General features: G+C 43.9%; 2 protein-coding genes across 5 annotated transcripts in view; both read left to right on the top strand.

Annotated features, from left to right (window-relative positions):
* Window positions 1-11,454: 11,454 nt before the first annotated feature.
* HNRNPA0 (heterogeneous nuclear ribonucleoprotein A0) lies at window positions 11,455-21,036 on the top strand. 2 transcript variants are annotated; one of them, XM_052816163.1, is made up of 2 exons: window positions 11,457-12,592; window positions 20,898-21,036. In XM_052816163.1, exons 1-2 carry the CDS (start codon window positions 11,808-11,810, stop codon window positions 20,941-20,943), a joined length of 831 nt encoding a protein of 276 aa, XP_052672123.1. In that variant the 5' UTR covers window positions 11,457-11,807; the 3' UTR covers window positions 20,944-21,036. The 2 variants fall into 2 exon arrangements, with proteins under 2 accessions (XP_052672122.1, XP_052672123.1); XM_052816162.1 differs by lacking the exon at window positions 20,898-21,036 and having other exon boundaries at window positions 11,455-13,294.
* The window catches only part of KLHL3 (kelch like family member 3), a 55,546-nt gene continuing 53,375 nt past the window's right edge, over window positions 20,905-23,075 (top strand). For 2 of the 3 annotated variants that reach the window (XM_052816158.1, XM_052816155.1), the window contains exon 1: window positions 21,024-21,136. In XM_052816158.1, coding sequence (XP_052672118.1) covers window positions 21,024-21,136 — 113 coding nt within the window. Of the gene's footprint in view, window positions 20,965-21,023; window positions 21,137-23,075 lie in introns of those variants that run through there. The other variant, XM_052816156.1, reaches the window with a different exon arrangement.

The raw sequence follows: 23,075 nt of genomic DNA, 5'->3' as shown, positions 1-23,075 counted from the left end.
ATTTCAAACAAAGGTCAGGTTGCTTATTTACATAGGCCTCTGTTTCTAATATAACACTGTATGCAGTCCTCCATCTGTGGAAAGACTGAAGTGTTTAACGTGTGATCCCCTTGGTTTTACAGCCATATCAATCTGCTGCCTTCTGTGGATTTAATTTTGTTGTAACCTGTTGTGAATTAGATCACATCTGACATGAAAGGCTTGTGGGTGTAGCTGCTCTTGGTCTGTTTATGCCTGACGTCAATGGTATGTATACTAAGTGGAATCTGTGGCTGTGCATGAAGGGATCAAGGTAGATTGTTTTCAGCCAAATGCTGTAGCATCTGTTTGCAAAAAAAGGTTAATGGATAGCAGAATTGTATTTACTTTATATAAATGATTACCATATTTCTAAATTGCTCAATATTAAGTGATGGGAAAATAGCCTTTATCAGTAGACATTGATAACTAACTGGAAGGCAGGATGGCAACTGTAATGAGAAGAAAACTTTATATGTAACCTCATTACAAAAACTTAAAATATATTGCAGATAAGACTGCAATTGGCTTGCCCGTGTCAAGTGTAAATTTAGTAACTCTGCCCTTGTGGGATTTCAAGCAGCTCAAAGATGACTCTATATTATAGGAAATGGTAGGAGTTTTGATGCAATTTTTAAAGGGTTTTATTAGGGATTTCTGTCTCAATTTGCAAAACAAACAAATGAACACGAAACCTCAAAACAATCAGTGTACTGATTCTTGCTGTACTGAATGCCAATCATTATACTGATTATCATCTCATCGCAATCATTCCAATAAAAGCCTGATCCTAAAAGCTTTCCAGGTATAATAAATTGTTACAAATTATAGTTATAAATTGAAATAAATTGGAGCATCTTTTCCAGGCATCTGGTTATACAGCAGCTGGAGGCATGACCTCAACTTGCGTAAATGTTCCCAAGCTAGTTTTAAACCAGGTAGCAATTAACCATCACAAGCACAGAGCTCAGGGCACTATCACCTGAACCAGCCAGCTCATAGCTAAACAGGGTCCATGTCTATGAAGTGCAGCCTCATCTTGATTACAGTGAAGACACACTATTACTCTGGCTCCCAGGCTATGGCATACAGACCATGGGCAGTGTGGAAAACTAGGGTAAGTGATTTTGATGCCATAAGATACAGTTTTTTCAGACTTTACGTTTGTAATAATGTCTGTTGCATTGGCAACAGCCTGTTGGTGAAAAATTCTCTAGTTTATAATTCCTCTGAGCTTACCTTTTGCTTTGGCATTTACATGATTCCTTGCCCAGCAGGAATCTTTGCTGATGGCTGACCCCTCTAAGCTTTTGCTTAGTTTGCTTGCTTGCTTCTGCCATGTAGCTGTGCAGCAGTCCTTGTTCCTACTTGGTGTAGGCCCCTTCTTCAGAAAGCAAGATTTAGTAGAGACGTATACATACGATTTCTCAGCTTCCTAGGTGGAAGAGTTCTTTAACAGCAGTTTGGCTAAGAGCTGGTTCAGTGACCTGTAACATCTCTGAAGGATCTGGAATATTTCTTCCCAATAAGTATTATTCTTTATAGCACTTCAAAGAGCCACAGAGAAATAAGCAAGAATAATTGAAAATCTCTTATGTTAGTATCAGATGTGCTGGGTAATGTCACAAAAGTAAGATAATATGCTATGATGGAGGAAAAACACTGTCCCTTCACATTCTCCTGTTTTATGGAGAGATCAACACCCTAATAAGGTATTTTCAGCAAATAGGTTATAATTTCACCAAACCAGCAACATCTGAATGTCAACTAAGTAGGCACTGTAAATTTTTCTCCAAAGATCATACAGATAATGAAGGATTGATGTATATGTGTAAGTTGGAGCACTGCTGCATGATTCAGAATTTTTTTTCCTAATCGGAAAAAATTATCACAAAAATCACTCAGGTTCACTACCTGGAGTTTAGGTTTCACTCCATTATATTGCATAGCTCTAGAGAACAGCTTTGCAATATCCTTGATGCTTCATTCTGGTTTGTACCTCTCAGTTAGGTCATGCCTAGAATGAAAAGTCAACTATTTTAAAATCTGCTTTAACTTTAAATGAGTTACTTATAATAGCATCTTCATTTTTAAAACTATATCATGCCACGAACTTTCAGCTAATTTCTGGACCTTGTTCAGTTGGCATACGATTGAGATGGTGACTGATATACTGTCTGGCTGGAAGGGTAGCATCTTTATTTTTTGGGTCAGCCAAGTTACTTTTCTTACTGAAAAAGAGATAAGATATGTGAGTAATTGTAATAGGAGTGTAGCAGCATTAATTAATATTTTATAATAGTTTCCACTTTCCAAGCCCTGATTCAATCCTTTGTAGCTTTCTAGAACTTCTCCAGCTGATGTCTTCTGAGAGTGATGTCTGCTAAAGAATGAATTATTTCAATAGCTCACAGATTTTGGGGGAATATGATCATTTGTATCTGGTTTTTTTTCCATTCTACAGTCTTTTTATAACAACACTGTGAGCATCAAACCCTGCTGTTCTCATGCCATGACATCTTTCACTGTCCTAATTGTTAATTAAGAAATACTTAAATAATCAAAAGGTTTTTCCTGTTAGTCTCAGTCTGTTTCAGTTTTCCTGCATGTTTCAAACTGTAATAAGTTTTGATTTTCTGAACTAAAAATATGAATTCTAGGTTGCTATTTCATGTCTAGAAAGCCTCACTTTTATACACCACCTCACTTCAAAATTTCTTGAATGCCTGTGGTGGGTTGACCCTGGCTGAATGCCAGGTGCCTACCAGAGCTGCTCTATCACTCCCCTCCTCAGCGGGACAGGGGAGAGAAAAATATAGTGAGAGGCTCATGGGTTGAGATAAGGACAGGGAGAGATCACTTGCCAGTTACCACCACAGGCAAAACAGACTTGACTTGGGGAAAAATTAATTTAATTTATTACCAATCAAACCAGTGTAGGGTAATGAGAAATAAAACCAAATCTTAAAACACCTTCCCCCACCCCTCCCTTCTTCCTGGGCACAGCTTCACTCCCGGATTCTCTACCTCCTCCCCTACAGCAGCACAGGAGGACTAGGAATGGGCGCTGGGGTCAGTTCATCACACCTTGTCTCTGCTGCGCCTTCCTCCTCAGGGGGAGGACTCCTCACACTCTTCCCCTGCTCCGGCGTGGGGTCCTCCACGGGCTGCAGGTGGAGATCTGCTCCACCATGGACCTCCATGGACTGCAGGGGGACAGCCTGCCTCACCATGGTCTTCCCCACGGGCTGCAGGGGAATCTCTGCTCCGGCGCCTGGAGCATCTCCTCCCCCTCTCCTCCTTCACTGACCTGGGGTCTGCAGGGTTGTTTCTCTCACATCTTCTCACTCCTCTCTCTGGCTGCAGTTTCTGTGCCGCAGCAACTTTTTTTTTCCCCTTCTTAAATCCGTTATCCCAGAGGCACTACCACTGTTGCTGATGGGCTCAGGCTTGGCCGGCAGTGGGTCCGACTTGGAGCCGGCTGGCATTGGCTCTGTCGGACACAGGGGAAGCTTCTGGCAGCTTCTCACAGAAGCCACCCCTGTAACTGCCCCTCCCCCTACCAAAACCTTGCCATGCAAAGCAATACAATAGCATGGGTGTCTTACAGCTAATTTCAGGCAGGTACATGCTGAACTTCATAGCATAACGCTTCCTGCTGTTTTCAAACAAAGCTAAATGTCAGTCATGCAAAAGCACCACAAAAAACACCCTCCAGAGGTTCTGTGGAATGAGAAATAGATGGGGTCTAGGAATAGCTAAGGGAAAAAAAAGCAAGCAGATTTTAATTTAACTGGAAAATACATAAAGAAAGATTTGCAGACGAAAAAGATCAGAGCATGGCTGAGATTGCCGCTGGCTTCAGGTTTTCCTTTGTGTTGTGGTTTAACCCCAGCTGAAACCAGGACACTTTGGCAAAACTTATGATCCTGGTCTGTCTCAGGCTAAGATATAGTGAAAGATCTACCCTCTCACATCTGTCACAGCATTGCTAGATTCTTTGATCCTTGACAAGAACCTTGAGTTTTCAGACTGTATTTTGCTGTCTTGCTTTCATCCCATCACTCTAAATTATGACCAGCTCTTATATAAACTTTTAGGAAAGAGAAGAAAGGAAATCATCAATTATGACAGAAGAGTGAAAAGATGAAAAAGATAAATTGAGCTTCAGAGGGAAGGGGAGGGAGAGCAGGAGGTAAGGAAAGATGGTAATGTAAGTCCAAAGAAAAGGATGCAAATTCAATTCTCTGATGGCTTTCCTCTTTACCCTTCACAAAGGTGTTTCTCTCTTGCAGCACACTCCCCTTACAAAGGGCTCAGGGAAGATTTTGTTCAGTAAGATGAACTTTTGATACTACTTACTGAAGAAATAGTTCCTGTGGGTTTTCTGTAGTTACCTTTTTATCTGTAGAATATCTTATTTTGCATTAAGCAAATAAAAGAGAGGGGTAGTGTTTTATTTCCCTCTGAATTTGCACAGGGTAGAAATTTTTATCCTTAAGAGTGTCATGTTCAAACTTTAGGTAGGCAAAAGACTATCTAGTTTCGTCTCAGTGCATTTTAATTAATCTTTTTCAATGAAAACCCTCTCCCAACCAGTGCTAATTCATGATAATCTCAAAAATAAGACCACAGATTTGATGTTTATGCAGATTAAAGTACAAACAGCAGAACAAAGTGAAAGATAAATCTTTTGCCAAAAAAGCAAGAGCTGTCTCAAGGACAGCTGTATCTCTTTTAAGAAGTTCTTCATACTTGTAGCTAAAGTAAGGGGCCAGGATGGGGAAGCTTGTGGCGCTGCTGCGTGTTTTATCAAAAATGTCTTCCTATGAACTGCAAAATTACTCTCTGCCTGAGGTGTTGATTTGGGTAGGAGTGAGGCTTCTAAAAGTCTAATAATATCTCCTTGAAATGATTACATTAAAAATCTAGGGGTTTAGATCTAATCTAATCTAATCTAAAATTGCCTGAATATGTATGGATCTCAGAGTGATCTGGGAAATTATGGTTGAATCCCCTCTATTCCCAACTGTTTTCACCTATGCACATTTAGAAAAAATCAGGACTAGATCTGTCTATAGCTAAGATGATGTTATTACAGTCTTCAAAGAGCATAATGTCAATGCAGAACTAATTCAGCAAACAGTCTGCATGAAGGAATCCTGTAGGTTTCAAAATGCTTTCCATCTGCTGAAAGATAAAACCAGACCTAAATCTAGAGGATTGCATTATACTAACAAAACATACTTAAACTCATAAAAAATCCAGTTGATACACTTAAATTGTTTAAAAAAAATGAATCAACAACTGTTGACTATGGAAGCCAACAGCACTGATATAAACTAAAGAGGTTGAAACATTAAAAGGTTATGACTTCGTGTTATACAAGGGTTTAGGTAATAAAAATATTTATAACTTACAAGAACTACTTTTGACTTCCTAATGCCCTTCTTCTGCCCCTGATGCTCTTTTCCAAAACTTCAGTATTCCTTTTCTATCTTAGAAGTTGGGACCCATTAAACAGCACGACGAAGTATGTTTCTTTAGTGACAAAAATTACTATAAAGACTTCCTTAATAATTTATTTTGTATCAGCCTTTACTAAGAATATATGGTAACATAGGAAGCCTACTGCTGGAAAGGGACTGTTCCGAGTCCTCTATTTTATGATCTCTGAAGCAGTGATGCCCTCCTGTGGACTTCAGGTAGTATGCTTTCTGCTGGAATAACTAATATTTTCTGCATGAAAACAATGTGGTTTTCCTTCCTTCTAATACTCTAACACTAACTAAAATATCGCATGAAGACATTTAACACAGTTTATTATTTGGCCAGTGCCTCTGGTTTGAGAAACACATTTTCTTTAGGTGATTATACAGGTGGAGCTTTTACCTGTGTTAGAAACTTAAACTGCTTATACAATGAATTTTTATTCTGCGGGTTGCTATCAGAATTGAAACAGTGTAATGCTGCCGTGTCAGGAGGGGAAAATGTATTTCATTTTAATGGTGTTTCCCTAAAGAACTTTTAAATACATAGGACAATATTATGCATTTACTTGTATATAGTTAAAAGCAGTTTAAAAATATGGTGGAGAGACTGCTGTAGCTGTTGGAGCGTTGTCTGTTTTAAGAGACTTGTCACATCTCACATGCACGGTGTGAGACTCATTCTTTGCTTCTGCGCTCGCACTGCTGTGGTACCTGTGTGTCTCTCGTTTGCAGTGGCTCACGTAGCTAGAGGGAAAAGGCACATTTCAGCAGCATGTAAAGGCACATAGTTCATAGGAATGTGTGTAACAAGTGACCTGGTGCACTGATCGGGGGACGGGATGCCTCACCAGGCATGAATCCGACAGGAATTGGAGGTCTGGTTGGAGTCTCTGTGATGGCTCAGATGACCTGGGAGGTCTGTGGGATATGCAGGTGTATTGGGTTTGAGTGGCAAGGTTTTGGTAGCGGGGGGGGGGGGGGGGGGCAGTTACAGGGGTGGCTTCTGTGAGAAGCTGCTAGAAGCTTCCCCTGTGTCCGACAGAGCCAATGCCAGCCGGCTCCAAGATGGACTCACTGCCGGCCAAGCCCGAGCCCATCACCGACGGTGGTAGCGCCTCTGGGAGAACAGATTTAAGAAGAGAAAAAAAAGTTGCTGGGGCACAGAAACCGCAGCCAGAGAGAGGAGTGAGAAGATGTGAGAGCAACAGCCCTGCAGACCCCCAGGAGGGGGAGGAGGTGCTCCAGGCGCCAGAGCAGAGATTCCCCTGCAGCCCCTGGGGAAGACCATGGTGAGGCAGGCTGTCCCCCTGCAGCCCAGGGAGGTCCACGGTGGAGCAGATATCCACCTGCAGCCCATGGAGGACCCCACGCCGGAGCAGGGGGATGCCTGAAGGAGGCTGTGACCCCGTGGGAAGCCCACGCTGGAGCAGGCTCCTGGCAGGACCTGCGGACCCGTGGAGAGAGGAGCCCACGCTGGAGCAGGTTTGCTGGCAGGACTTGTGACCCTGCAGGGGACCCACGCTGGAGCAGTCTGTGCCTGAAGGACTGCAGCCCAGGGAAGGGACCCACGCTGGAGCAGTTCGTGAAGAACTGCAGCCCATGGGAAGCACTCACGCTGGAGAAGTTTGTGAAGGACTGTCTCCCGTGGGAGGGACCCCACACTGGAGCAGGGGAAGAGTGTGAGGAGTCCTGCCCCTGAAGAGGATGAAGCGACAATGTATGATGAACTGACGGTAACCCCCGTTCCCTGTCCCCCTGCACTGATGTGGTGGAGGAGGTAGAGAATTCAGGAGTGAAGCTGTGCCTGGGAAGAAGGGAGGGGTGGGGCGAAGGTGTTTTAAGGTTTGGTTTTACTTCTCATTACCCTACGCTGATTTGATTGGCAATAAATTAAGTTAATTTTCCCCAAGTCGAGTCTGTTTTACCCATGATGATATTTGGTGAGTGATCTCTCCCTGTCCTTATCTCGACCCACGAGCCTTTTGTTATATTTTCTCTCCCCTGTCCACTTGAGGAGGGGAAGTGATAAAGCGGCTGTGTGGTGCTTAGTTGCTGGCTGGAGTTAAACCACGACAAGGAGAAACTGATGTTTAGCTGTCTAGGAAACCCTGCATCTCCATAGCCTGGTGGTACGTGTCAGGGCACACGTATGTTTGCAGTGCACATGGCCCTTTCAGTGTGGGGACTGAACTCTGAGAACGTGATTTTGAGCGACTACATGAACTACATGAGGTCACTTACATGGCAGTTGGGAAAGGATGGTGGACGGGAGGACACCAGGTCAAGTGGAGTTTGGCCTTTCTGTAGTATCAGAGGAGACATTTCTATCTGCAAGAGATGGGTATATATATTTTAAAGGCATTTTCCTTTCATTAGTCACCCAGTCAGAAGTGCAAATGAAGAGGAAGCAGTTGGGCTGTACTTGAGTTTTGTCAGCGACTGATTTTGACTACTGATTTGCTCACATCTTAAAGACCCTCATCTCCTGCTGCAAGAAGTAGTGATTTCTTTCTTTGATCTCTTCCTTGGCCTACTTGTCTGTCTTGCTTTCAGGGAGAGAAAGTGAGCCGTAAACAAGCGCTTTGTTTTCTTTGTTATCTGTTGAGGCCATAATTAGCTCCTCTTAATTTTTCTTCCTTTTTGCTGTAAATTATTAAGGGTCTATAAAACTCTCATGGGTTATTTTCTACATGGAATAGATAAATTAATATCTTAGGAAGGGCCACACAGTTTTTACAGTAAGTGGTAGGCAAAATATATTTTTGTATTTCCTGTAATTGTGTGGAGCTTGCAGATGGCCTCTGGGAAGAAGCTTTTTTTTTTAATAGAGTAGGATATGTTTGTTTGTTTTAAAACCACAAATATTTCAGTGATATTATGGGCATATTCTCTATTCTAAAACTAGATAAAAAGATGGCTCTAAACATGTGACATCTTTCCCTGTAAGTGCTTATGAAACACGGACATTTAATATTCCTGTCATATTAATAAGTTATTCTTAACAGACTTGGCTATAACAGAAAAGAAATCGAATTTAAGAAAATCAGATTACTATATTGCAAGTATTAATGCTACCGGTTAATGATAATCATAGCCTTTGAGACTAAGGCATGAAAACTTGGCCCGCTGATAGAAATGAGGCCAGAATTTTACTAGCAGTGTTAATCTGTGGAGTTGACACCATCTGAAGAGGAATAAGGAAGAATCTTTGTGCTGAAAGGTTCAGCCTCCCTGGACTTCATCTGGGGCTGTAGTTAACTAACCTTCCAGTGCAGTTCATGTTACGCTTGTATCTGTGAGTCTCCAAGGGTGCATTTCCACAGCAGCTGATCTAAATCAGGGGGATGTTGCAGTTCTGCTTCCTCCCTTGTGCCAGCACCAGCACTCATGGGATCATGCAAAAAACTGTTTCAGAGAGCTGAGGCAGCTAAAAACTAAGTCCTTTTTCATGATAAAATTATTTTTGGCTGTCGCAGTTCTCAAGTGGATCGCTGTGTGTTTGCACAAGCATCAAGGCTGACACGTGGGAGAAGGCAGGATCACACGGCTGGAGGGCAGCAGTCCCAGCGCAGATCAGTTCAGACAACTGTGCAACTACATCCCGATATGGTGCCTAATACAACACTGTAACCACCGGATCAGAAGGGTCAGAATATTCAGTATACACCTTTAAAAAGGCTCCCAGGGTTGGTCTTGGAGGGAAGACTTACATTCTTCTCCCTGAGCAAGGGACCAGTAGCATGTCTGACAGGGGATCCAGGATATGATCTTGCTGGAAACCAGGTCTGATATAGTCATTTTTTATTAACCCAGTCCCCAAAACTCTCTGATTTCCAGTACTCTAATCTGAACTTCCCATCTGTGACTCAGGAGGGTAAGGTGACTTGTGACTGTGAGTTTTGGTGGCAATGTTCTTGGACGGTGTGGAGAATAAAATAGCACAGATAGGCTTTTGAAAGCCAAGCACCGGGATATAAAACAGGTATTACATGGGGGACTTCAAGGCAGATTTTTGCAAGTCAAACTCTTTCTTTGGAGGTGCAGATCTTAAGTGTCTGACAAATACTGCAGTGGTCAGAAATATTCTCAACCTGTGCTAACTGGTAGAGGTAATATGACCCTTTCATAGGGAACAGTGTCCTAAAAAATTTTGGAAAACATCTATGGAATTATCATCATAGATGAGACAAGACAGACCTGCTTTTCAAGATCTAGCGCCTGAAAAAGCAAAGCGTCAGAAAACAAGGAACAGAGCAAACAGGGAGAGGTGCCCAAACAGAAGAGGAAGTCTTATCATCCAAGTAGAGCCCACAGTATATTAACATATACATTTACTTAACAAAGAGGGAGAGTGGCTTGAGTACTCTATATAGGGGTGCTTTAACGCTTCATGAGTTGTTGAGGTTTGCGCTCACTTTAATATATTCGCTTATGTGGTTATTTTTTTCAAAGATTGTCTCAACGTCTAAAGGGAAACTTTCATCTCATTGTGGAAATAATGAACAAAGGAAGAAGCTACCTGAAGAGATTGTGAAATTGCCTTCACTGAAGGTTTTAGAAATGGATTAGTCAATTATCCATGAGGAGGATTAAGTTAACCTCAGTTTCAGAAACTGTGCGGTGCAGGTGCTAACGTGCCTAGCGAAAAGTGAACTGCCCTTTTCACCTTCAAGGAAAAGAAAATTTCGCCACAAAAATTGTTCTTAGCTCCTAGATAATTTCCAACATAAACCCTAGTGGGTGTAAGACCAAAAAAAAAAAACCAAAAACAAACCCCAAACTGTTTCTGATGAAAAATTCAGTGTGTTGAAAAGAGTGCTGCAGTCTTCAGGCTGACAATGTTTAAGGTACTATTAAGGTAAACCAACCAACCAACCAACCAAAGGAAATGCATCTCACTATTAGTCATTTCAGAGGGCTTGCACACCCTTGAACAGCTCTGATTATTTCTTTAAGAAAATACCTCCTTTTCGAGCTAAGGAGAGATTTAAGGGTGACGAGGAGGCAGCAGCAGGGTTGGAAGGAGGACTGGGAAACGGCGGAGGAAACAGTAGCAGGAAAAGCGAGGAAGACGCTGCCTGAGGGAGCATGTTGGAGAGGGGAAAACGGACACAAATGAGGGAAGGAGAGCCGGCCAACGCTGAGAGGCAGCAGACAGGAACCGGGCCAAAGGGAACGGTCAAAACCCCCGAAGAGGGGGAGCCGCTCCCCGTCAGGAACAGCCTGTCCGTGTTGCCCCGAAGGCGAGCGGCGCCGAAGGAAACGAAGGTGCAAGGCTGGGGCCCGCAGAGGCGGAGGACGGAACACAGCCCGCAGGTAAACAAAGTCCTACCGGACCGGGCTTGGGCCAGCTCCCGGCCCTTAGCCTGGCGAGGCCGAGCCCTGAGGGGGCACCGGCGCCTCAGGCTGGGAACAATAGCGAAGCCCGCCGGGTCTGAGGTGCGGGGGACGCCCGGTGTGTGTGTGTGTGGGGAAACGTCCCTCCGTGACAGGGCGGGGGGCGCGCGGCCGCCTAACGGTCAGCGTTTCAAACGCTCCCGCGCGAGCCGCCCGCCGACCACTCCGCCCGCGGGGCGGGGCCGCCGGGGAGAAAGCGCGCGGCCGCGCCGGAGGCGGCCCATTGGCTGCCGTCCGCTGGCTTGACGCATTGGCGCAGCCCGGGCCGGCCCCGCCCCTTCTCTCGGCGCGCGCAGGAGGCGCCCCCGCATCACCGGCCGCTGCTAGCGCGACTCTATTGGCTGCACCGCCGCGTCCGTCACCGGCCAACCCCCGGGCCTTTTGCCGACGCGCGGCGGAGGTCGCGACCTCTGATTAGTCGCCGCGCTCGTCGATCGCGGTCGGAGCCCCGCCCCTAAAGGTGAGTCGCGGACGGCGCCGGCGGCGCGCCCTCATTGGCGGCGGCCGGGCGGGCAGGCGGGGCTCCCAGCGTCCCCTTTGTGTGGGCACCAGTCGCCGGCCCAGCTCTGGAGAAGTAGCAGCCGCCATTTTGTGCGTGCCTGTGTTTTCCCCCCCCCCCCGTCCCCACATCCCCCCCCCCTTTCTGCGGTGAGCGGCGGCAGCCGGGACGCCCCGTCTACTTCTGCTGGTCAGGTGAGGCGAAGCGAAGGCGTCGGGCCAGGCCGAGGGAGCCCATCGCCGGCGGCTGCCGCAGCCGTGAGGTCGCGCTGTTGGCAGCGAGCGAGGGGGAAAGCAAGCGGCAAGACGGAGAAGGGGGGGAAAAAACCTTCGGAGCTGCCCCCCAACAGGAGGAGGAGTCTCGGCGCCAGGCCCAGGCGCAGCCCCGGCACCGGCGGCAGCATGGAGAACTCGCAGCTCTGCAAGCTGTTCATCGGCGGCCTGAACGTGCAGACCACGGAGGCCGGGCTGCGGGAGCACTTCGCGGCCTACGGTACCCTCACCGACTGCGTGGTCGTGCTCAACCCGCAGACCAAACGCTCCCGCTGCTTCGGCTTCGTCACCTACTCGGCGGTGGAGGAGGCCGACGCCGCCATGGCCGCCTCCCCCCACGCCGTGGACGGGAACGCGGTGGAGCTGAAGCGGGCCGTGTCCCGGGAGGACTCGGCCAAACCGGGGGCCCACGCTAAGGTGAAGAAGCTCTTTGTGGGCGGCCTCAAAGGGGACGTAGGCGAAGGGGACCTGGTGCAGCACTTCAGCCAGTTCGGCCCCGTGGAGAAGGCCGAGATCATCGCCGACAAACAGAGCGGGAAGAAGCGCGGCTTCGGCTTCGTCTATTTCCAGAACCACGACGCCGCCGACAAGGCGGCCGTGGTCAAGTTCCACCCCATCCAGGGCCACCGCGTGGAGGTCAAGAAGGCCGTGCCCAAGGAGGACATCCAGTCGGGCGGGGGAGGCGGCGGCGGCTCTTCCAGGCCCTCCCGGGGAGGCAGAGGAGGAGGAAGGGGTCGGGGCGGCGGCGGATCCGGCAACCGGGATCACAACGGCCTTTCCAAGGGAGGCGGCGGTTACAATAGCTACGGCGGCTACGGTGGAGGAGGTGGCGGCGGCGGCGGTTACGGCTCCTACGGCAGCGGCTCCTACGGAGGCGGCGGCGGCGGCGGGGGAGGCGGCGACTACGGCAACGGGTACGGCGGGTTCGGCAGCTACAGCCAGCACCAGTCCTCCTACGGCCCCATGAAGAGCGGCGGAGGAGGTGGAGGAGGGGGCGGCAACTGGGGGGGCCGCAGTAACAGTGGACCGTACAGAGGAGGCTATGGTGGGGGAGGCTACGGGGGCGGCTCTTTCTGAGCTGGAGCGCCCATACCCATTGGGGGTGGCGTGGAGAGCCCTCCCTTTGATACGGGGCAGCTTCTAAATGGTTTCTCCCCTCATTCGCCGAAGGGCAGCTCCTTTTAAATGCCTCCCTGCTGTGGGAGCAGCTCCTAAATGCCCCCTGGGGGTCGCCTCTGCTGCCTGTGCCACTTCTTTCTCTCTGAAGATGGACTGGGCCCCACATACACATACTTTGTGTTACAGTCATTGATGGACTCTATTTTTTTATTATTACTTGGACCTTGGTCGTTTTTATACTAGCAACGAAAAATGTCTTGTTTTAATTTGTTTTTTTGGGGGTACGGGGTGGGAAGTGTCTTGCTGATCTGGAGTAAAAACTGGGGAGGGTTATGGGGGAATTTCCTTTGTTGTAAGGACTCGATACCTGGCTACTACATTTTTTTCTACAAAATCTACTTGGATCCCATGACTGAAATTAACATTTCTGTAAAGGAGGAAAAAAAAAAATCGTTTTTACGTTTTTTATTTTTTAAATAAATCATTGTGTTCATTGACCTTTACATGTCTAATTTTTTTTCCTAGGATCCATTCCGTACGGTTCTATGGCTTTTCTAGGTTTGAAGCAAGTGTTCCTCTGCTTTAAAAGCTCTATGTACTTAGAGTAAATATTTTATTGCCAGTAAAGGTCCTGATTGACTTTTTTGCTACCCCCCTAGTGGATTTATTGGTTTTCAAACACTCGACAGAGAAATTTTTGAAGTACTAATCCGTGGATGTGGTCTGTTTTTAAATACTCGTTCTCACTTACGCAGTTTGTGTGCATCCACCATCTTGTACTAGGCAGTTTGACGTGCTGACATGGTTGGTCAATTTTTTCTATAGGACTTTTCCATCAACGTATGTACTGTGTAGTTTTGAAGAAATAGTTTGTGTTAAGCATGTGCTTCATTCATATAAAATGTTCAGAATTTCCAATTGCTTAGTTTCAAGTCCTCTTATCGGTTTGTCTGTGTATGATTCCTTCCAGGAAAGGGTCGACATTTATCCCTCCTATTAAACGCATACTTGTTTTCATAGTACCGGGTTAACAGACTTTTCACTCTGAACTATTGTCCTTCGTTAAAGTTCCCCGAGAATCTCTCGCAGCACCATCTACCGACAGGATGGCAGCCCCCTTGCTGCAGGCTTCGTTACAGCAGGAGTAAAATTGGTTCGCTAACAATTGTACTAGACTTTTGAAAGTTATTTTATGCCACTAGATGACTGGTGTAGAATGCAATGACATCTGCATGTGAATAAAGATGGGCTCCATGAGTATTCACTGGAAAAAAGGAATGGATTTGCAATACCTGCCTGAGCACGTTTTGTTTTTTTTTTTTTAAATAATTGCAGTTGCCCATATTTCAAAAAGTGATAATCTAAACTACGTGGGCAAAGTGCTATGATAAATGAGCCAGCTAAGTGTACCAGTAACATAGGTGCCAGTTGTAAAGCAAAAATATCTGTGTAGTCTGCTTGATTAACAAATGTATATTTGTAGCCCTTTCACGCAATAGAATTAAAGTTTGTTGTTTATTAAAAAGCATAATGTTTTAGGGGAAAACTGCCTTCCTGCATAGAAATATAGAATAGCAACGTTTATGGGTTTATGGATATCAAATAAAGATTTGAATTCCTTTATATGCTTGAGTGAGAGTATGTGTGATACGGGGAATGGATTTAAAAAGTACAAAGTTATTTTGACTTCAGGTTTCTAAGCACTTAGTCTTTAATGCTGATGCTTTATGGGACTGCATCTTAAAAGCTGATTTTTGGCTTTGCTCCAGATATGCAAGATATTAGGCACGTAATTCCCGCTGATTCCAGTGGAAGGTTAAACGTCTAGGTCTTTGTGCTTCTGGGCTGAAGGATTTCGCATGAAATTTCAAGGTATTGTCAGTCTTTGGTGTCAATCTAACCTGACGCTGATTTTAGTTGAAATGAGTCTTTTTGTTGCTATTAGAAGTAAAACTAGCATCAACTTAATTACCTATGTGAGCTTAAATAAACAGGACAACCTTTTGGTATCATCAGGATTTAAACCAAGAACTGAGTTTCCTCTTGATTCTGGTAATTTATGGCGCTCATAGTGAAACTGGTTCTCTTTGGCTTAGCTTTTATAAATAGGTTCTAAGTAACTTGCTATTTGCAATTATATTGTAATTTTTTTATTTCAAAAGCTTGTTAGCCTCTGTTGTGAACCAGTATCACTGATACGTTGTTGAAAGTGCAAGTCAGTTCAGAGAAGTATTTGTAAAACACTGCAAGACCAGCTCTTGTTGGCAGATAGCTTCAGGTGGTTGGTTTTGTTTCAGTTCACTGGGCTTGAAGTTTTTGACTTTACCTTTGCGCTTTAAAACTGTTGGACAGTCATCCTCGAACTTCACTTGAAGCACAGCTTGCCTTTTTGTAGCTGAAGTGAACTACTGAGTTCTAGGTCTTGTGTTAGTTGGGGCATATGATTTAGTCCCTTGCAATGGTGAATTGCCTTAACCTTATCAGGGGACAGCTTGGTTTCGAAAGAAATAGTTAAATTCACTTCTGTGATGTGGCTTGTCATTTGACTTGGGAAGGTAAAGATTTGTGTGCCAACTGTAGCTTTATGGTATTTTCACGTGTTATGTGCTGCGAAAGAATATGTTGATACTAGAAACAAGTAGGTTTTTTAGAAAAGTGACTTCATGTGTGAAATCTGAGAGTTTTGCCAAGCTATGGCTCGATTTCGAGAACTGTTGTACTGAAACATGCTGTTTGATTATCTGTACATAATAGTCTTCTTGTAGGACTAATGTCTTTTCTAGAATAAAAAGTAGATCCCAGAAATTGCACCTATATTAGGGAGTATGCTACCTAATTTCTCTCTCAAAAGATTGTCATCTGTTTAACAGTGTTTTGTGGTGAGTGTCTCGAGTAGGTGGGAGTTGCTCTGCTCTGACTCTTGTCTCTTGGGAGCAAGAACTTCCTTGGGACAACGCAGGTAACTCGTGTGAGCGTGTGTTTAATAAGGGGCAGTAATGCTAGGAGGTACTATGGAGTATAGTAAGAGATGCAAGTCTGTATTGGGTAGTGTTAAAGAGACAGTGACTTAAAGGCTACATGTATCTAGTACGGTTTCTAGTGAACAGAAGAGGTTTGTTGCTAAAGCTTTGCTTACATATTTAATGGTATTTAGTAATTTTCTGACCCCTGGGTGGATTTGTCTGCATAGGGGTGTGTAGGAAGAGCTAAGATGAAATGAAATATATAGCTGGCATGTAAATAAAGAAGTTTGTGACTGCACAGCTGCTCTAGGATGGTCATGGAGATAGAAATAAAGTAACTTTAGTTTGCTGTTCCTTAGTTTGTAGTTTAGTTCTGAAGTGTATGTGTCTGAAATTATCTCAATAATTTAATGGCCTTCTGTTCAGGAATGAATGCTGGATTGTGTCGGTTTCACCTGTGAGAAATAGGAAGTGAGAGCAATTAGTTTACTTTCAGCATTTAATAATGAAAGTAAAAGTGCAGTAGTTTTCTTTAAACACAGATGTTCTTTTTATTTTTGTAGTCTGCATGAACAAAAAGAAATTTCCCAAAACAAAGCTTTTCAGGGACTACAGTATCACAGTATAGCACAGTGTGTTGTGATGTGCGCACTTTTTTTTTTAATAGTAATGGGTATTCATGTCTACTCTAAAGTATGATTTGTTCTTGATTCTGCTTCTTGTGTGACTTCTAGATTTTATTTGGCTAATTTTATTAGCCTAACATACACTTTTATAATACTGATGACTACTGCATTAAAGGGAAACATGCTAAACACCTGTATAAGTAATTAATTGATACTTGCACAAATCGGCGGAAGTACCTCTCACTTGTTTGTTTTAACACTAGGTGATGAAAAGGTAGTTTAGAACAGCAGTAACAGCTGAAACAGCTTTGATCACAGTAAATCTCTGTGGGTCACTGACTGTGTTACAGCTGTGACAGATTTGCAAAATAAAAGCTGCGCTTTGCCCTGCAGGCTTGCGTAGCATACTTAGGTGGACAATCTTTGCCCTCCGGAGTTGACTAAGCTTTTGGGTTTGTGTTGTGTGTTGAAGTAGTTGCAGGTGGTGCAGCTGCAGTACTAGCTGTTGGACTCCCAGTTCTGCTTACAGGAGTGCAGACCTGCTGGGAGGCCAGCGGTGTGCGCAGCGGGGGCACTGGCAGGAGGTGTGCTTGAACTTTTATCAGATACTTTGTGCATACATACTTAACAATCAGTGAAGCTGAAATATTTAAGATGGTTGAAAATGTAATTTGAAGTCCTCAAACGCTTTATGGTGTTCTTCCCCCCCGACTTAGATCCCTTCTGTAAAGCAAATTTTGCTTTCATTTAGCATTGGAAGACCTAAGTGGATAGGGTTAGGTCAGAACACTGGTTTATTATCCTGCCCTGTCAGCTGATACTATTGTCGCAATATAATGGCATTCCTATTGCTGCTGAAAAGGGTCTGAGACTTCAGTGGTGCTGAGGACCCTGACCTCCCATTCAAGTCTGAAAATAGAGCAGCTTCTTTTTTCTACGTACCTCAGAATGTGCTTTCTAAAATGCAGAAGTTTGGTTTAAATTGTTAATTAATCTCTAAAAAATAAAACTGGAGGGCACCCTTCTGATGTGCACACAGTAAACAAAAACATGGTGCGTTTTGTGAGAGTAGGATTTTGCTCCTACAGTCTGCGAGATGGTTGGTTTTCTAATAGAAGGTAGCTTATCCAAGCCTTTTTTAAAAGGATTGCTTGTCCTGTTGTAGCTGTTACGGATTAGTGTTTATCACGTCATCAACAGTTTGTACCACATTTACATGGTATACGTTGTTACAGACCTCTGCTTTCTAAGCTATTTAATAGGAAGAAGGAATTTCCAATACGTCTTTCAAACTCTGTGTCTGTATATAATACCTTGGATTAATATTAGGTGATTGACAGTGTGCCCCCAAAATTTCCGTCTTTCACCTTAGCCAGAGGTGTAGTTTATAAAACAATGGGTTATTTCGTATTTTTTGCAAAACTGACTCTGTGATCTGGTGTATGCATCCCTTAAAGATGAGTTTTCTGCTTGTCATTTTTGTATTTCTTAAATGAATAAAACAGTTACATCCCTGCTTCACTTTAAAATGTATTTCACGATGCAAGTGCACCATAAGGAGTTTCGAGCCAGCCTGAACAAGCACTATTTGGTTTTGTTAATGGGCTTTTTTTAGGTCTCCTATTGAAGTATTACTACTCTGTTGTTACTGGTATGTGCATGTATATGCACACACGTACATTACTTCTACTTAACTTTAATGAGTATTTATTTGTACTGTAATGTAAGTACTACTATCGACTGGTGTCAGATGTATATTTCTTGTAACAAGATGAAAGTCTTTCTGCTATGTACCTTTACCTAGGAATTTTCTATCGTTTACCTGCATACTAGGACTTGTAAAGGGGCTGATGGAGTTGGGTGCTTTCCTCCTTGATGTTCCTTTGACAAATGCTAGTCTTTATGCCTTCTCTGCTCTCAGAACTCTCCTTGATTTCTGTTATATATAAAAGGGAGGAAATGTATAGCTACTTTTGAACTGATAACCTCTTGTTCGTATGGTTCTAAGAGTGTTTTAATCATATCTATGTTCCCCTTAACATCTAACCCATCTTGTGGGGAAAATGAGTAGTGGGAACACTGAAAGAGCAAGGGCTGTAAAGCTGTAGTTTGGTGTAGAAGAGAGACATTCTTCAGATTCTTGTATTTCCTGTAGTTATCCTATCTGCTGAATAGACTGAACAGTTAAAAAGATGTAACACTTCAGGTCTAGGCTGTAGCAAAAAACCCAGCAGCATAAAAAGTAAAATTCTAGTACTGTTTTCTGTCCTTGGTTCAGCCTTTGCCAGTAGGAGTCCTAAACTAAAAGTTGCAACAGCATTTTCTTAAGTACTTTCTCAGTGCGATTGATCTTGGTGTAACTTTTTTTTGCTAAAAGTCTGTTAGGCAAAGCTGTAGTATTGCCTATTTCTATTACAGAAAGCATCAAGCTTAGAGCACTGGCTATTCTCAGACTGTCAGCCATCCAAGTAACCAAAGCTCCTTAACTTTGAAAACTAGATGTCAAGCCCAGTCAGACTAATAATGCCATCTGTCTGAGGCATCTGGATATTAACCCTCTTAGTTTGATGCGTACAGTTTCATTCCTGAATGCTTTCACAAATGGAAAATACACAGATTTGGAAAGAACAGCTCTTCCTCAAAAAAAAAAAAATATCAAACTACACTATGTAAAGCTATGTATAATTTTGATACATATTACATGTACAGTACATTACTATAAATGCCTCTTTTCATGTGTAATGCAGTAAGGAATTGATGCCAGTTTAGAAAGGGATTAAGTTTCTGGCTGGAAATATGTCAAGATGTACATTTGCTCACTACCATCAAAGTACAAATCACTGATGAACATTGCAGAAAAATTCTTTAGAAGCAGAATGAGCTGACGAATCTGAAAATACTTCAGTTGTTCAAATGCTACTTTATACCATGCAATTGCCAACTAGTTTGTCTCACAGAAGCCCTGTTCTCGCTGGGAATACAGTTTTGAATTGAAAGGCATGCAAAGCTACACATCTGAAAATATGCTGTTAGTCTGTAATCTAGTCAATATAAAAGATGAATATCATCTCAGTCTCTTCTGTCATTTCTGTAACTTTTGTTGCTTTCTGTGGTTTTACAATGGACTTTTTCTGTTTTGTAAGAAATATTGCTTTCCACAAAATCCCGGAGGGAAGGAAGCGTGAGTCTAGTCACTGCAGGCACTGACTGGGAAGAAGAAAGGTCAGGAGTCCAGTCCCCATATCCAGCATAGACTTGGATTAAAGCAATGCTGGATAAAATGCACGAGTAGTGTTTGGGACTGGAGGTCCATGGTCTTTTTACTTGTTCTCTTTCTCTGTGGATCAATAATCATGTTTTTTTTACTGCATACTAACACAGCTTCAGTGGAAAGCCTCCCTCTCCCAACCACACAGCCTGATGAACAAATTACGACAACGTGGGCAGGGCATGGCCCTGCGAGGAGACTGTGCTTACCTAGCTAGAGTATAAAAGCACAGCACTGTCAGCTGTGTTTTGAAATAGTTTACTCCCATTTCATCCTCCAGGTCCCCACCCTCCTCAGAAGGGGTGTCCTCTGATTTGGGGCTCACTGACTGCTCCCTGGCTGGATTGCAGAGTCGTGGAAGATTTCTGATGCTAAATTCCCAATTCTCTCTATGTGGCTATCTAATAGCTTTTCAGGTTTTAGTAATCTTTTAAGTTTACTGGGTAACAAATTTGGCCAAAGTCCGTCACTGTGTGACTTCATTTGGGCCTGTTGGAATAACGATGCTCCGTTTACTGGAGAGAGCTCCCGAGTCCTGTCTGCCTGCAAGTTCAGGGCTTCTCCCCCTGAGATCACTACTGGACTGCAGGATGATTGCAGTTGTAATTGCTAATACCTCTTGCATAGGCTCTTTAGCAAAGTGTCTTCTGCAAGAGAAGTAATGCTAGCTTTCTACTATTATTTTCGTGGCGATGTATCCTCCTGAAAAAGAGAGATCCCCAGGAGCACAAGGTGGAGGTGTGTGTTTCAAGCCTTTGCAGTGAGTAACCTGGAGCGAATTGCCATGCCTTTTTCCCTTTAGGCCCACCCGTCTGTTATTTTCTGCAATATTAAATGTAGGCAAATTATTTTTTCTGTAATTATATTATTTAGAAGTTGTTATTGGAGTTTCTTTTACTCACCCAGCACCAGCTAGAATTGGGGATTCTGCTCTGTGGTACCAATGTTAATTTTAAAACCTCTTTGAGGAATGAGCTTGGTGATGAATCAGCACCACGTGTGTTTCGGAAATGTTAACGTTGAGTTTGTGTGTAGCTGGTGGCAATGGGGAGGTCTTGATTTCTGTGTACTGGGGAGTCAGCTGAGATGATGTTGAGAAACATCGCCTTTGGAAGGAAGATTGGGAAGGAAGAGCTGAGCTTGTTTCATTGCTGGTGCTGCTCTAGGCCAAAAGTGTTGCAACGAGCTGGTGTCACACGCGCTCTAATGCCTTCTCAAAGCGTGTTTTCTTTCTCCCTCACAGGGTGCACTTCTGCGTGGAGAGAGAGGATGGGAAAGCTGAGCCCTGAAAAGCACACCGCAAAAGTCCAGTAAGTGACCAGAAACCCGAGCTGAGCCCCTGACATACGGTTCTCACTCTGAATATGCTATGGAGATTGAGCAGAAAAAGGTGTTTGCCCAGGAAATACCAAGCAGGGCAATGAAGGACAATCCGTTACCTGCGAGGAAGACATGCTGCATGAGACAGCTTTTTCCGTTCAGGTAAAATAATGTGCCTGCAGAAATAATCTTGCCTAAATTTTCGTGTGTGGCAGCTGTGTGATTTACTCATTCGCGTTAATATTGCGGCATGTTGTGTTACGATACTAGGGTGGTGGACTGTGTTTCTTGGCTTTTGCAAAGAATAAAAAAATGAAATGTTTTAAAAAATTCCGAGAAGAGAGCGAGGCAATGAGTATACAAGGAGTAGCAGTAAAGAGACTTGGGTTGGGGTGGCGAGATGCTGAATGAGAATAGGTTTGTTTATGCTGGTCTCTCAGAGTTACAGTATACAAATATTAATTAAGCCATACATCATCTTTGTGAAGCCTATGGGTAGCTTCCCCTTAATTGCAGAAGGTAGTAGTGGAAGCAATAAGAGATATAGTATAAAGACAAAGAATCACATTAAAATGATATCTTAAGCAAAAATTTTTGGGAAAAAAAAAATCCCACATTTTGGACCATAGCCTAAATTTTTTCTTAAGTCCGTGTGTTCAGCCTGTAGTGAGAACTGTACACTTCAGTAGGTGCAGAAATGGGAGTCAAAACTAAGGGCACATGAGACAGAGGGACTTGGTAGTGTTTAGGCATCTGAATACTGGCCTTTGCCTTTGTTCCAGTGCCCACAACAGTTGTTTTTACAGCTTGCTTCCTGAACGTTAATTTTTCCTTTTGAGTGCTCAATTCTAAACCATAAAATCTATCTGAAAATCTTCCAGCAAGTTTCTGATAAGTACGTAATATGACTACAGGGCAGGAAGTCTGTGCTTCTGACATAGCTGACTGCAGGTGACATCAATTGCTTCTGCTACAGGAAAGAGTAAGAGGAGGAGCAGGAAGAACATTTTCAGCGGATCTGTTACGTCTGGGTAGGGTGAGCGATAGAATGGCTGATGCCCTAGAAATCACAGCCTGGGGTGAAGATGGCCAGGGGTGGTTATGCTAAAGGTGGTAACATTATGATGAAACTACTGGAGTAAACCCACTATTTTTATAGGAAAGGTGATTTATGTTAAAGATTGAAGGAAAACATATTTCATAAACCCCAATTTTGCTGGCCTGCGGCAGACAGGACATGCACCAGCAGAGGGCAACAGTCCCGGAGGCTGGAGATGCTGATGGCTTCTGCAGCATCTCTGCTTGGGGAGCAGGGTCCTGGTGGGGGGAGAGTGCTGGGGTGGATGCTCCAGCCCTCTCTCCTCTACAAAACACATGCTTCAGAAAACAGCGCTTCAGTGGGAGTCTCTTACCTCTTAAGCTTCAGCTGCCAAAACATCACTGATTCCGGCTCTGGGAAGGTCCCTACCTAGGTGGTCTCCTAGAGCTTCCCTTTGAACCTTGTGGTAACTTGGGATCCCTGTGAGTTGCTGTAGTAGCTAAATTTTAGCTGCTGTTTTGGTCTTGTTATGTGAAAGCAATGTGGCATGCTCTAAATTCTAGCAGCGGTTGGGCAGCAAATACCGTCAGGACTTCTCTGCCAAGGCGCCTCGTGCTCCGGGTCCATTGGGAGCCAGCGCAGTACCCAAGTACCACCTCCAGTGACTTCAGTTAGCCGCTGAGGTACCAAGGCATCTATTTCAGTAGATGCCTTTCACTGTTTTTCTTATATTAATTTCCTTAGTGGACCTTTTCCCAGAAAACATATGGTCTAAATACAGAGCTATCTAAATGAACGTTTATTTGATTAGAATCACAGAAGAAGTTTAGTTGGAAGGAACTTCTGGAGGTGATCTGGTTCAAACGCCCCTCAATGCAGGACCAACTTCAGGGTTGGATCAGGTTGGTCACTCAGACAAAGATAAATATATATACACACACATACACACACACACTTAATACATACATTTATAAAAAAATATGTTTACCTATATAAACATATGTGTTTATCTAAAAATATATATATCTCTCTTTTAAAAACAGAATGAAAAATCATTTAGGC

Source organism: Harpia harpyja, chromosome 20 (genome assembly GCF_026419915.1).
Source record: "Harpia harpyja isolate bHarHar1 chromosome 20, bHarHar1 primary haplotype, whole genome shotgun sequence".
In the NCBI taxonomy this organism is placed as follows: Eukaryota; Metazoa; Chordata; class Aves; order Accipitriformes; family Accipitridae; genus Harpia; species Harpia harpyja.
Note: the sequence above shows the minus strand (reverse complement) of the source record. Positions and strands in the feature narration are given on the sequence as shown.